Source organism: Varanus komodoensis, unplaced genomic scaffold (genome assembly GCF_004798865.1).
Source record: "Varanus komodoensis strain SLA01 unplaced genomic scaffold, ASM479886v1 scaffold40, whole genome shotgun sequence".
NCBI classification, from domain to species: Eukaryota; Metazoa; Chordata; class Lepidosauria; order Squamata; family Varanidae; genus Varanus; species Varanus komodoensis.
Genome location: NW_025335942.1, coordinates 8,646,036 through 8,660,129, shown reverse-complemented (window position 1 = coordinate 8,660,129; position 14,094 = coordinate 8,646,036). Strand labels below are relative to the sequence as shown.

Here is a 14,094-nt window from a genome sequence, read left to right as displayed (position 1 = left end):
TTCCTGTCTGTATTTTCCCTTGGAAATTGCCACTGGTTGTTCAGGGAAGGGTGGGTTTCCATGCATTGCAAGGGGGAATATTGGTTCTTGGAGGCCGGCATTCCCCCTTCTCTTGCCTCTCCAAGCGGAGTGCTTGGGAGGCCCTTTGTCTGCAGCTCCTTTCCGCATGGGCCCACACACCGTAAGATCAGCGTGAGCGAGCAAGCAAACGCTGTGTGCCGAGTTATGGCACCCCTGGCGAGGGCTTCCCTGTTTCAGGGGATAGTGTCACTGGCTGCAGCAAATATCCAGATCCCATGTTCCATCATCACAGTTGTGGCAGGAGCGTGTGTTCTGACTCTGCTGAAAAAAATGAGAACGCTGCAACTTCTATTCCCTCTTTAATCAACCTACAACTGTACCAACACAAGGCCGCGAGTGGATTTGGAAAGAGTTTTGTATCTGGAGGAAGACCATTCATTTCCCAGAATGCCTCTAATGCGAGTCATTGTTGGCCCCTATGCCAGCTGCACTAGGTTAGCACAGGGGGGCTATGCCGCTGTGACATCCCATCAAGGTGTCAGCCCTGGAGCAGGGGAGCTGCACCGACCACGCAAGTCTGTGCAGCCTGAACTTCACGGCATGCAAGTTTATTAGTACAGATGTTGGAGGTTTGGAATGCATACTGTCTTTAAAAAGCCTTTCAAATGCACTCAGGTCACAAAATAAAACCTTTTTATTTTGATATATATATATATATATATATTCCATCTGAAGTTTAATAGGTGAAAAAGAAAACATGTTTTTCTAATAAATGTTGCAAAGCCTGGGAAGACTGATTCAGGCATCATAGAACTGTCAATAAAGAAGCTAAATATTGATCTTTTTGGTGCATCAGCAACCACTTTGTCAAAACGATTCTTCACAAACAACAAAGAATGAATTCCATCCTTGCAGTAAAATGGGTGAGTTTCTCTCTCCTTTAGTCAAATTTTCTTCCGGGGACTTGTTTTCCCCTGAAAGTCCCAGCAAATCTCTGCCTCATCGTCGCAGCCTCAGAAAGAACGCATGCTTGCACTCCTTGCTGTCCAAAGGGTAGTATTTGTCATAGAAATCCAAAATGTACTCTTCTGTTTTAAATCCAAACTTCTGGTACAGCAACATTGCAGGATTACTGGCAGAGACATGAAGGGTCACGTCTTTGCCCATACACGTCTGTCAAAAGGGAACACCAACAGCCGAGTTAGTTGAAGAAGAAATCAAGTTAATACTGGTTAACAATACTTCTGTACCGATTTCCAGATGTCACTGCAGGGACCAGCAGTAAACAATTGCTGCTTAGGCCCTTGTCCATATGAGGCAACGCTGGCTTTTGCTTCCGAGGTGACCACAGGCCACCCCCGCTGCCGGGCAGGCAAATGCAGCGCCGGCCGGGGAGCGATGTTTGCTCAGCAAACTGTTCGAGGTTTCTTTCAGGATTTGAGATTGTGCTCCTGTTGTGGTGACTAAGCAATTTTAAATCACACAAACAAACCATGCTCTTGAATTTTGCAAGGGGAGCTTCTCTGTTCTTAATCAGCTACGAAGCATCATAAAAACCAAATGAACAATGGTGTACAAGAGTAACATAAATGATCCAGAGACACAAATTAATTTGCATTTGTACTTAAAAGTACAGGCTATGTTTATCAAGAATATAGATTACTTTCTAGCTACCTGAATAAGATGATAAATCATGAAGGTTGCAATGCCTGATCGTCTCCACTCAGGGTGCACGAACAGAAAAGAGATGTAGGCTTCATTGTATTTAACATCTGGCACCATAAATCCAAAAGCAATTATTACTTTTTTGTAAAGGACGACCACACTGAAGTCTGGATACTGCAGGCATTCGGACAGGTCAATCCCTGTGGGATGACGAAAGCAGACCGTGAGCAATCACAGATAAATCTATTCTGGGCTGGCCAAGACAGAGGGATTACTGGGAGTTTTGGGCCAAAACATCTGGAGGCTAAAAGCTGCCCCCCTGACCTGGGAGTCAGACTACTGGCCCGCTGCAGCTGCCCACCTGTGAGCGCGACTGTCAAAGTAAATCCTACCTGGCCAGAAGAACTCGCGGCACATCGAGTTAATCGTGGGGATGTGGTTCGGGCGCACGTAGCAATAGTCAACGGGTGCGCCCGGCTCAGCAGTCCAGCTGGGACCACCCTTCCGTGAGTGGGCCTGGATCTCACGCAGCAGCCGAAGCTTTGGGGGCTGAGTCTCGTAGTCACGCCTGCAAGAAATGCAAACCGCTCTAGAGCATTCCAGCAACCAGACAAGTTGCATGCGTGATGATGGCTAGGCCTGTGCCCTGAGCCCCAGCCACTTCCTGACATCTACCCTCGGGGACAAAACAGGGTTGAAGAGCCACAAGACTGGCACCGTGTAATGCAAGGGCACGGTCTGAGGCTTAGCAATCCACTCGTACACAGATCCTGAAAAGCAAATCGATACTTTAGGCTACAGTCCATCCCAGGCGTCCATGAAAAGAATGCAAAGAGCTTTTCACCTGGCTAAAGAGTCCTCTACAGATCCAGAAGCTGAACAGGTTTTGCCAGCCTGTGGGAACTACTTCCCACATCCATGCAGCACCAGACCTACAGCTCTGCTTAAATGCCCAGCAGGCCAGACACAAATTTCTCTCTCTCTACATTTGTCAATCACTGCAGTGTCCAGAAAGAACTGCACCTGATTAGTTTGAGCTGTAAAGCCTGGCCCAGTCATAAACTCCTTCCAATTGTGTTCCCCTTCACTGCTATGTGTTCACATGTGGGTTATTCTGCACGCCTGCAACTCTGGCCTCTGGCCTCTTCCAGTTCAGTGATTCCATGATTTAGTGTGGAATCATCTCTGTGAAAGCATCTCTTTTTTCCATCTGTAAAATGGGGATTGCTGTAACCTGTTTCATCAGGTGTTAAAGAAAGCCTGTTTCATTTGTGTAATTCTCCTATTGTTCAAGTCAAGTCCTCACAGCCGTTGGCCCAGTGGAAGCAGTCGGCAATCCTGACAGCTTTACTTATCCACCAAGACAAGTCACAACGCTGATGGGAAAGACGGACAGGCCTGAGTGCGCCCTCAGTGAAGGCAGCTCGACGGCCGCACCTGATGTAAGGCTTCAGGATCCGAGACGTGTAGGGGCTGATGATGCTCTGATCGGTCGGCGTGTCTCCCGAGCCTACAAGTCGACACAGAAATGTTGTCGCTGTTTGGCGAAACCCCTTCACAGCAGGTAGCTTGGTCTATGCAACAAGACAAGGAAAATAAAGGAGACAAGCTGGGGAAGCAGCCAGTGACTAAAAGCAGTGTTAGGACAACACTGCAACACGACCGTCCCGCTGCTGTTCGGCTCGTGCTTTTGCTCTTGAAGTGGTGACGGTGGGGGATGCCTAACAATCTTAACAACGGTTCTTGCGGGACGGGGATTTCCCCATCACTGCGTTGGGCAGCTCTGATGATCTGTAACTTCTGGCAGCACTCTAGCACTTCTGCTTGCTCCGACAAACCCAAATGGACCCATGCTTTAAACCAACGCTTTATTTAGCCTCACGAATGGGAGATGGGATATAACTCCTGCCTAAGACAGATCTTAACTTGCATGATTCCCGCCTAGGTAAATTCAGTGTTCAAATCCCCATCTAGCATCCATCTTACAGCTGGCAAACTCTTAAGTGAAGCGATGCCCAATTTGGTCTCACAAAGTGTCTCTTTAGAAAAGCCAACTTTGGTGCTTTCTAGTGCTTCGGTGCTACCCAGCTCAAGGTTGCCAACTGCTCCAATCTGTGGCAACTGTTTTCTTCCTCTGTGTAAAGGAGCGAACTGCTGCCAGCTAGACAGAGAATGTGCTGGCCGCCTTGCCAGAAGGAGCGACCCCGGGAGAGCTCAGCCGTTCCTCTTTGTGGCTATTTCTGCTGCTTCCTCCTCCACCCAGCAGGAATGTCCCTTGTTAGGAAGATAAAAACAGAAGCTGCTACAACCTCCTTCCCTGTCTCCATTAGCTGATGTTATATTTAAAAGCCCGGCATCCTATAGCTCTAGGAATGCCCTGCTGGTCCCAAGCAGGCTGAACGGCATCTCCCACCAGGAAATGGATATGCCAAGCAGCAGTTCAGAAATATTTACATAAGCCGAGAGCCATTCCAAGTTTGCAAAACAGACACACTCAAAAGACATGCTTATAGGTTTTGCTTGGTGGTTTTGGCAGTCATTTCTAGAGCACCAAAGGTTTTAAGCCTGTTACAAAGAGACTGCATGAGCAGGAAGCTATGGTCACCAGAGGAGCCCCTGAGAAGAGCAAATATCCCCCCCGAGTGGGAGGAGGTTAGGGCAGCTTCTCCTAGGAAGTCGGCTTTGCCCCGTCCCTCCCAGAGGAGTGCAGCAGCTGGTGTTCCTGTGGGCGCTTCTGTGCGCCGCGTGCCTAGCACAAGGCACCTGAAAGCCCGCTGCATGGTTTCAGAGGCCCCTCGTCCTCGTTGCCCAGAACCCTGCCCTCAGTACGGCAGCTGCTGAAAGAGGAGCCGCCCTTCGCAGCTCTCACCTGGTATCGATCCAAGATGCGGAAGTCCTGGCTGGTGGTCCTGCACACAGCGTAGCCGTTGGGCAGACAGGCGCCGTCGCTTCCCGTGCCCCCGTAAATCCCGTCGACCAGGAGGAGGGCAGCATTCGCGGCGCTGTCCAGGTCCAGGAGGGGCAGCCCCTTCCCGCGCTTGGCCTGGCGCACCATGAGCTTGCGCCGCAGCCTGCAGGCCTCGGGGCTCACCGCCACCGCAGTGGGGCAGGCCTCCAGCCGCTTCAGGAGCAGCTTCTCTTCGTAGATGCTGACGGGCAGGCACCTGGACACGGCGGGCTTCACGTCTCTGTGGGCCAGGCGTGCTTTCTGCTTGTCTCGCCCCTGCTCCGGAAAGGCGGCCGGCGCATGGTTAGCATTGTCGGCGTAGCCTTCCAGCCTCCCCGCCCGTTCTTCCTCGTTCTCCAGCTCCTGCTTGATCTGCTCGGGGACCTTCACCTTCTTTCGCATCATTCCTGCTGGCAGGCTGGGTGGCGGGATGTACTCGATCCCTGGGTCTATGACACCATCGCCTTCCGCCTCCTCGTCATCTACACACAGAACAGAGCTTTTCACCCACACTGCGATCGTGCGACTGGGCGCCCTTCCTAGCAGAGCGAGGCCCACAAGCGGAAGGACACAGTGTAAGACCTGGCCTGGCAGTGCACTTCCCCAGCAAACTGGTAACAGCCAATTCCCCCATTGGCTATTTTAAGGAGACTTCTTTGTAAAGAGATTTCCCAATGAAAACAGATCCAAACTTGCTCTGAATACGGTGAGGAGCTGGTGGGCTCCCAAAACCTGACAGTGAGCTGACCTTCCTATAGCAATGTGACTGTATCTAAAGATACAAGTTGGGCTGAGACAGTAAACCAGTCACTGTATTGTTAGGACTGTGGTCAGCGGGACAGAATGCAAAGCCAGCAAGCACCAGGGCAAGGGGCAACATTTTAACCTCTCTCCCGGAAGGAGGCCGGGGCAGCAAAGGGTGAGGCCACTCCATGCACGTGAACTGCTTGCAGGCCCACCGGAGCCTGTCCTGCTTGGCTAGTGCAGCCTGCCTCACAGGATGGTCCTCAACAGGTGTTAATCAGCAACAACCTGCAGTGCAACCGGGGTCAGATGTGACGGTGCAAAGGAGGTCTAGCCCTGACGAACGCTCAAGGGAGGCAGCTTTTACCATGAAAGAGGGCCTGCGGTGGCATTATATCCGGAACCAGGTCCGCTTCTGAGAGCAGGCTCGGTGTAGCTGAGTGAGACGCTGGTGTCCCCGGAGCAGAGAAATCCGGAGAGGGAGAGGGAGACGGGCTTGTCAAAGGAGTTCGGTCGGAGGAGCTCATGGAAGAAAAGTCCACCACCTCCCCTTTCTCAAGGACGATCTCGTGGCGACGACTCCGACTGGTGAACTTCACTGGGGTGGAGGACGTGCTCCTGTCCAGGAAGCCGGCTGCCTCCTTCTGAGCTCTCCTGATGTCCTTGGCTTCCTGCGTGCGAGACCGCTTCTCCTTCAGCTCCATGGCAGACTCTGCTGGGTTGCGACTCCCCCGCTTCCGGAGTCCCTCCACAGTAATGACTGGATCCAAAGGTGGCTTTGAACCTGCTGGACAGCAACCCGCGTGTTTGTTCCAACAAGCACAGAGGCTATCAATTTTAAAACTTGGCTCCAATGCAAAGGCAACATTGTTGTGAGCTGCCCCGAGGCTACGGCAAGGGGCGGCATAGAAATGTTTTAACAAATAAATAAATAAAACATTTACTGCTACATAAAAGTATCTAACATAGAAACAGAGCGAGTCAGAAGGGGCCTTCTGGGCCATCTAGTCTGACCCCCGGCACCAGCCGGCTCTGCTCACAACATGCCCACCATGTGTATGTCTAGCGTACCTTTGAACACCTGCACCGGTGGGGCCTCAACCACCTCCCGTGGAAGCCCATTCCACACCCTCGGGGTCCTGACTGTCAGAAGTGCTTCCTGGCATCCAAACGGAACCTGGGTTCCCTGAGCTTTGCTCCGTTGGAGCGTGTCCTGCCTTCCTCTGCAGGGGAGAACAGGTCTCTCCCCACCTCCGTGTGACACCCCCTCACATACCTGTATGTCACCAACAGATCCCCTCTGGGTCTCCTCTTCTCCAGGCTGAAGAGACCCAGTTCCCTCAGTCTCGCCTCATACGGCATCCCCTGCAAACCGGCCACCAACCTTGTGGCCCTACACTGCACTGACTCCAACCTGGCTATATCCTTCCTGTAATGAGGGGCCCAAACCTAACGTCATTAAAAGATACAAGAAGACAGTAATGCAGATTTATTTTAGATTTATGGATTGCAGAGATAGGGGACTGAGTTATCAAATACACTGAACATTTAACATCCACATGTCCGCAAGAGAGAAGAGTGGCAAGGAAGCAATGAGCAGAAAAACTCAAAAGACAGCAGAGGCAGGGGAGGACTGGACACACAAGGGTGCTAACTGGGCAGAGATATCATCATTTATTCGTCTCGTTTCTATTCTGCCCCATGGCTGACGCTCTTTGGGCGGCTCAGCTCAAGAGAATGAAAGGCAGGAGGAGATCAGAGAAAGAAGCAGACGAGCAGAATGGGCCGGGAGTGGGAATCCTCTCTTGCCTCCCAACGCTCTCCCATCCCATGCAGAAATGTTGCGGGACCTAAACTGCGAGGTGTAAAGGGGGAGGGTCCCATCATCTTGGCCGCCTCCTCACACACGCCCGCTTTTGAATGAATGAATGAATAAGCAGCCTTCCTCTGGCGTGCAACTGACGGAGTGCAAAAGCACCAGTGCACCATACGCTCCCTGGCTTTCGACCAAGTTCTCACCGCTGACACACGCACGCGCCCGCATATCCACATGCGCAAACTGACGTGCAGCTTTGAAGAGGAAAATACCTTTTGCTTTCAGGGCAGACACGGACAGCTTGTCGCCTTCGGGCTTCATGGTCGGGGGCCTGTTGTGAACCAGTTTCCACCACCCTGGTTCTCCAAATTCCTGCGCTCCCGAACGAAAATACAAAGGGCTTCCGACAGAAAGGCAACCGGCAACGGTGCTCCACCAGGTGGAAGTCTTCTTCCTGCATCGAGGGAAACGAAGGCCGTCTGAGGGCCACACGGGCCTTACAGGAGATGCAGGAGATACAGGAGAAGGGAAGTGTCCAGCCATGCTAGCTGGGAGCGCTGGGAGCGCCACAGTTTTGGGAGTCAGAGGAGAGCTATGAATACACAACTGCCCATTCCACCTTGGTCTGAGGACTTCACGCAAAGGTGGAGATTGCGGGAACACATGAAATCTGCCCTAAGCTGGGGGAGCGAGCACATTATCGTTCTTAAAAATAATTATGCACTTCCTTCAACAAAGGCACCCCAAATAGCCATGTTTTTATTTTTTATATTTTTATCTGTTGCAGATTCCACATAAATGCCACCCATTTAAAAATCAAAAGTTTCAATAGCTCCCCGACCTTTGCATTACCGCAGGCATGTTTATTCTTCCAGTGCTTTAATATTAAGGCTTTTTAGCTATCAAAAGGGCATGGGAAACCCATTTACACTGACCTTGCATTCAATTACAAGAGATGAGTAGGTAATTCAAAGGAACACGTGTCCTGACATATTAAAGAACTTTTCATCGCAAGATTTATCTCAGTGATTACCGTGTCTCCAAAGGAAGCTACCACTGGTCTTTGCCAAGACATAAAAAAGAGAATGATTAGCAGCCCTACTTCCAACAACTGGGCGACTTAATTAAGCACTTGTCAAAAAGACAAGCTTGTGCCTGGGTGGCAAAATGGGCCCACCTGGGCTGTGCGGGTCTGCTCCGTGCTTGGTGACTGCCTTGGAACGAGGCAGCAAGCCTGCGCGCGTCTCTTCCGCGGGTCTGTGCCTGCACAGGCATGGGAGAGAGCGCGGGAAAGAGGAGAACACGCTCGGATGTATGTCTATGGGACTTCTGATCTGTCCTGCGTGTTGTGAAAGGCAGGCCCATCTTTGTGCTTCAGCTTCTCGCCACGGAAGGGATGCACCTCATGACTGTTTTCTCCCAACATAACCTGCAATGACCATTGCTAGCTTACGTAAAAGCTACAGTGGACTTGAGCAGTACGTTTGCTGTACACGCTTCGGTCTCATCTGCTCAGCCTTTCTTCCTGAAAGAGTTTTTCTTCCAACTTCAGTGAAACATGGCTTTGCATAACATCCAAACCCAGACAAACAGCAGTGAATGATAATGTGTTTGGCAGAGACCCAAATAACACAAAAGTGCCAAATCTTGCTTAAGCCATTCCCTGCTCTCATTCACAGAATAGCATTATTTTACATTGCTATGGTAATCCATTCATTTTTTAATGACTTTGTATCCATAGTTTCCGCCAAATAGCTCAGGCCACTTTCCCTGGAGATTATGCAGCATTCTAAGCTACCATCTTAATATCCATGTCATATCACAGCTATTCATGAGGGTAAACATTAAAAAAGAGGTGTCTTATCCACTTGGGGAAAACTCAAGATGGACTACATAATCTCCCTTCTCTCAGTCCTATTCCTAAATGTCACCCCACTCGGTTCCTATTTTGTAAGAGACCCTGCCTTTCTGCCCCACCTTATGGCTGATGGGCCGCAGGGATGCTCAGTTACAAGCAGGCCCTGCAGGTAGCAAGCTTGAGGAACCCAAAGCTGGACACTGGAAGACCAGAGTCTCTTTCTCTCTCAACCAGGCAAGACCTGCCACATTTAACCTTCCATTTATATTTGAACTTCTGTTCAGGTTTTTTCCCCCCTTTGTCATTCGTTCTCAGATAAAATAATGGGATTACCGGTTTCCTAATAGAAAACTCCAGTGCTTTTCAATGAAAGCACAAATATCTTCCTTCCATCTAAAGTAACCTTGGCGGCCAGTTCCTTCCAGGGACAGGTTGTACATTGCCAGCATGACAACCTGAAAAAGAAATAGGAATGTTTCGTATCTAAGTAACACCAAAAAGGGCATTTTTCTAGTACAAGACAATATCCTTCTCCCAATAATTCTGCAAACAACTGAGTTGAATTTTGCCTCGAGTGTTCTTTAGAAAGTAAAGAGGGAACTCAGCAGGAATGAGTTAATTCCTCCAGCTCAGGGAGGTGAGGCAGAGCCTGCAGGTCCAACCTCTGCCCAAAAAGAAGGAAACTGCCCACAGCAATGAACTTGCTGACAGCAGTAGAATCACCTGAAACTGCAAATAAAACAACGACAGTAACTGAAGAGCCAGAAGAAAACAGAAGCCAATAGTGGAAGCCAGTGTGATGTCACAAAAAGTCTTGAGATGATCCAGACAAAAGGACACACGAAGGGGAAAGACCACCAGGCTGCAGAGGAAGAGCGCAGGCAGACAGCTCAGGGCTGGATGAACTCGATCGCCAAATAATAAAGGAAACAGCAGAAGACCTCTCAACACCATGATAGTGCTTAAAGATAATAACCTTTGAGAAATCATGGAGGACGGGAAGTGCCAGACTGGAAGAGGACTAATGTCCCCAGCTTCAAAAAAGGAAAAAAAGAACCTGGGAATTACGGACCAGTCAGTCTGACATCAATCCCTAGGAAAATTCTGGAACAAATAATAAAGAAGCCAGTCTGCAAAAACCTTCAAAACAATGCAGTGATTACTAGAAGTCAGCACGGATTCATCAAGAACAAGTCTTGCCAGGCTAATCTGATCTCGTTTTTGATTGGGTAGCCTCCCTCGAGGACTGTGGGAATGCTGTGGACATGGTATATCTTGCTCTCAGCAGGGCTTTTGACTAAATGCCCCACGGCATCTTGATCGGCAAAGGGGCAAGGAGGAGGCTGGATGGAACAACTTGAATCAGGTGGATCCACAGCTGGCTACAGAATCAGACTCAAGGAGTGCTCATCAATGGCGCCTTCTCAGATGGGAGTGGAGTGCCGCAACTTTTATGCAGTGCTCTTCAACATTCTTATTAATGATTTAGATGAAGTGGTGCAAGGAACGCTGATCGGATTTGCAGAGGATACAACACTGGGCAGGACATACTAATTCCCTGGGATACAGAAAGGAAATCCAAAGTGATCACAATAGGTTCAAGTGCTGGGCTGAAAGCACATCATGACATTTAACTGGGACAATGGCCAGATTCTGTCGCTAGGAAAAAGAAAGCAAATGCATCATGTCAAGATGAGACTGGTCGGCTTGACAGTATTGCAAGTGGGAAAGGATTGTTTTAGACCACTAGCTGAATATAAGTGAATAATGTGATGTTCCTGGAAAGGCAGAGAGGAAAAATCTGGTTTTACATCACACTCTGAACAGAAACTCCGCACAGAATCCTAATGCCCAGGAATCTGAAACCCAGTTCGCCATGCAGTGCCTGAAGAGTCACTGGCTACTCACTTGCTGCCATGTGAGCCGCAGCCGTTCAAAGTGCTCCTTCCCGTCCTCTGAGCAATCACAGCAGGTAAACCTGAAAAAGTTATCGCCCTTGAGATAGGTGACCTGCTCCCTCACCTGACCTGCAAAGCAAGCCGGAAAGCACAAGACACTCAGCCATTTTGCAAAACCCAAATATTGCATGTCATACAGTTGCAAAAGTACATTTCACGCTCGAGAGCAAAAGTGCAGCCCCACAACTAGGGATCAATAAGGAATTCCTTCTGGATTCCCTGGCTCGGCTCCCCTGACCCCAGCCTGCTTCCTCGCGGCCATGCATCCGGCTTCCTCTCCAGTGTGCTGGGCATTCGCTTGCGCAAGCCACGCGAGAGCAGCACAAGCGGCATCCCTCTTCTGAGCAAGCAGCTCCTGGCCTCTGTTTGTGCGGCACACGCTGCGGAGGGAGGCTAAGGGCTGCACAACTGGACTGCCTTGAGCGCCTGCAGGCTTCTTCTCGCCTCGGCCACCGCTCACTTCCCAAGCAGTGCAGCCAGCGGGGAGCTGAAGCCTAGAAAAGGCTTTCCAGTCCGGCCCGTCTTCCTCACAACAACGCTGTGCGGGGCGTCTTGTGTACACGGCCTGCCTCTGCAACGTCTTCACTTGTGTTCGGACCTAGACCCACGCCTGTTCCGAACGCTGCCCTCACTGCTGAGCCTGCCAGGTCTATCCAGCACATGCCCCTCGCCTGTTCCTGACTCCACCTTCGCCCCTGGTGCTGCTGCTGCGTCCTGCCAGTTTCTCCATCCCCTCTGGTCCTGGCGTTCCAGACAATCTACTGCTGACATCCTGGAGCCGACAGTGTGGCGGAGGAGCCACCAGTGCAGGTTCAACAAAGTGCAGGTTACAGTAACGGAAAGCAAAGACTAACAAGTCCTCACATATACTCAGAAGCATTTTACGTGTGACTGTGAGACATGTTATTTCTGTTAATAGCCAGTTATTTCTGTTATAAAGACCATTATCACAAAGATGTTTTCACATTACCACAGTCTGTTTTCTCTCCTCAGAAAGCAAATGGAACAATACTTTCTATGGTGAACAATAAATACAATTTTAAAATTTCTAATCTCTTCAACAACAGACTATCTCAGGCTAAAAGAAAGAAATGCAATACAATTCAGAAGAAAACCCACCCCAAGCACTGCACAAAAAGGCAAGGATAAATAAGAACACCCATAGAATGAATGTCTTAACAGCAGTAATTGTATCTTTCCTAAGTGACAAAAGGACTGGTTCACTCCCAGAGAATCATTACTTAATGTCTAAGGGACATGCAGGTCTGAATGAGCTACCACATTTATGAGTTGTTGTTTTTTTATCATATTGTACCGTACTTTGGAAGTCAGTGCAGACGTTCATCTGCACGGATAATCCAGCAATGAGAAATAATGCGGTTTGCTTTGCTTGTGTGTGTGAACTGACTCTAAAAGGACCTTCAGCCCACTCACAGCTATCCATTCCTGAAAGATTCCCTCCCAGTGCCCAGGTTTATGAAGAGCCAAAATTAAGACACCAAGACCTAGGGAGCCTTACCTGCTGGAATCCACTTTTGACACCTTTCGCAGTAATAAGACATCTCCTCTGTCCACGATGTGTCCCCCTCATCACTATTCACGGAGTCCCCGCTCTGATCGTGGCTCAGATCCACTGAAGCCTGATCTTCAGACTCCACGATGAGAAGCGTCTCCCCTTCCACTTCCCCTTCCTCCAGCCCTTCTGAAGGCGACGTCCTCGTTGCTTCATCGTCATGACAGCGAATCAGCTCACTCATATACACATTATCCATTTTGTCACGGATCTGACTCTTCCAGACTCCAAGCAGCAGCAATGTAAAGACTGTTTCAATAAATATGTACCAAGCCGCACACTGAAGTGGAAAGGAAGATGCCAAGTCTTTTCCTTCACTGTTGGGACGCTCTTGGCCTCAGCACTTTGCTCCTTTCCATTTCCATTTGCTTGGTGAAGGAAGGCTTTTCCTCGAAACAGTCAAGAGATCCTTGTTTATAGCTCTGTCTTTCGACGTCTCTGGCCACTCCTTCACGTAGCTTCTGCAAAAGGAAACGAACAGAAACACAGAACCAGAGCGAGTCAGAAGGGGTCTGCCGGGTCATCTAGTCTGACCCCCGGCTCCAGCCAGGTCCGCTCATGGCATGCCTGCCTTCCCACCAGATCGCCTGCCTCTAACAGGGTCGGCAACACGCGCAGGCTTCCCCAGGCGGGCAGCCGGCAGATGGACTTGCAAGGGAATAAAACCCTGCGGCCGGCCCTGGACCTGCGTGTGCTCAGGGCTGGTGCGACCCCCATCTTGGCAAATGGCCGCTGCGTCCAGATGCGGAGAGCGCCTGCCCAGGCGCAGCGGGGCGGGCCCGGCCCGGCAACACCTGCCGGCTCCCCGGAGCTCCGCGCACCTCCGGGGGCTTCGGCGGGCGGGACCGGCGGGCAGGACCCGTGCTGAGCCGACCCGGCCCAGCGGGCCAGCCCCGCTCCCCGGCATGCCCTCCCGGCCCGGGGGCGCCCGGATCGGGGCGGCTCCTCGGGCGCCCGGGGGAGGCGGCGCTCACCTCCCTCAGCCGCCGCTGCTGCAGGTGGACGCCCGCGATGACGCCGCCCGAGACCAGCACGGCGCCCGCCAGCACCGCCCGCGACGCCGCCGACATGGCCAGGGGGCGCGGCTGCGCGTGCGCATGCGCCGGCGCGTGCCCGGACGGCGCTTCCGGTGCCTCGGAGGGACGCTCTGCGCTCCGCATCGCCATAGAATCGGGGAGGAGCGGAGTCGGCGGGCCAGAGCGCCGCGCCGAGCCGCCGGGGGGCCCCACGCGCCCGCGGGAAATGCTTCCCGGGACCGCCACGCGCGTGCGCACGCGCCCTGCGCCCTGCAGAGGATCGCGCGCGGGCAAGCCCGGGGCGGCTGGAGAGCGCCGCGCTCCCCGGGCCGGGCAGCCCGAGCCTCGGCGCGGCCGCTCCGCCCGGCGGTCCCGCCTCGCCACGGAAGCGCGGGGCGCCAGGCCTGCCCTGCCCTGCCCGGACCGAGGTGCCCGGAGCCCCCGGCGCTGCAGCCGCCCGCTGGGCCGCCTGGTTACCGGCAGCGGAGCAGGACGA

General features: G+C 51.8%; 2 protein-coding genes across 4 annotated transcripts; both read right to left on the bottom strand.

Annotated features, from left to right (window-relative positions):
* Positions 1-371: 371 nt before the first annotated feature.
* Positions 372-12,923, bottom strand: KAT14 (lysine acetyltransferase 14). Of its 3 annotated transcripts, none has more exons than XM_044442885.1 (10): positions 12,529-12,923; positions 10,960-11,078; positions 9,385-9,506; positions 7,466-7,647; positions 5,745-6,164; positions 4,556-5,115; positions 3,124-3,260; positions 2,079-2,254; positions 1,696-1,886; positions 372-1,194 (listed from the first exon to the last, which is right to left on the bottom strand). In XM_044442885.1, the coding sequence occupies exons 1-10, from the start codon at positions 12,779-12,781 to the stop codon at positions 1,021-1,023; spliced, it is 2,334 nt and encodes a 777-aa protein (XP_044298820.1). In that variant the 5' UTR covers positions 12,782-12,923; the 3' UTR covers positions 372-1,020. The 3 variants fall into 3 exon arrangements, with proteins under 3 accessions (XP_044298820.1, XP_044298822.1, XP_044298823.1); XM_044442887.1 differs by having other exon boundaries at positions 5,745-6,161; XM_044442888.1 differs by having other exon boundaries at positions 10,960-11,029; positions 12,529-12,590.
* Positions 12,897-13,652, bottom strand: LOC123029686 (protein PET117 homolog, mitochondrial). Its single transcript, XM_044442890.1, has 2 exons — positions 13,557-13,652; positions 12,897-13,043 (listed from the first exon to the last, which is right to left on the bottom strand). Exons 1-2 carry the CDS (start codon positions 13,650-13,652, stop codon positions 12,897-12,899), a joined length of 243 nt encoding a protein of 80 aa, XP_044298825.1.
* Positions 13,653-14,094: the final 442 nt, after the last annotated feature.

Excerpts from the sequence above, each read along its gene's own strand:
- KAT14 (XM_044442885.1), bottom strand. The coding sequence starts at position 12,781 with ATGGATAATGTGTATATGAGTGAGCTGATTCGCTGTCATGACGATGAA. Across the intron at positions 5,116-5,744 it reads ACCGCAGGCCCTCTTTCATG|ATGACGAGGAGGCGGAAGGC; the intron begins GTAAAAGCTGCC and ends TTCTGTGTGTAG. Across the intron at positions 1,887-2,078 it reads CCGCGAGTTCTTCTGGCCAG|GGATTGACCTGTCCGAATGC; the intron begins GTAGGATTTACT and ends GTCATCCCACAG.
- LOC123029686 (XM_044442890.1), bottom strand. The coding sequence starts at position 13,652 with ATGTCGGCGGCGTCGCGGGCGGTGCTGGCGGGCGCCGTGCTGGTCTCG. Across the intron at positions 13,044-13,556 it reads AGCAGCGGCGGCTGAGGGAG|AAGCTACGTGAAGGAGTGGC; the intron begins GTGAGCGCCGCC and ends TTCCTTTTGCAG.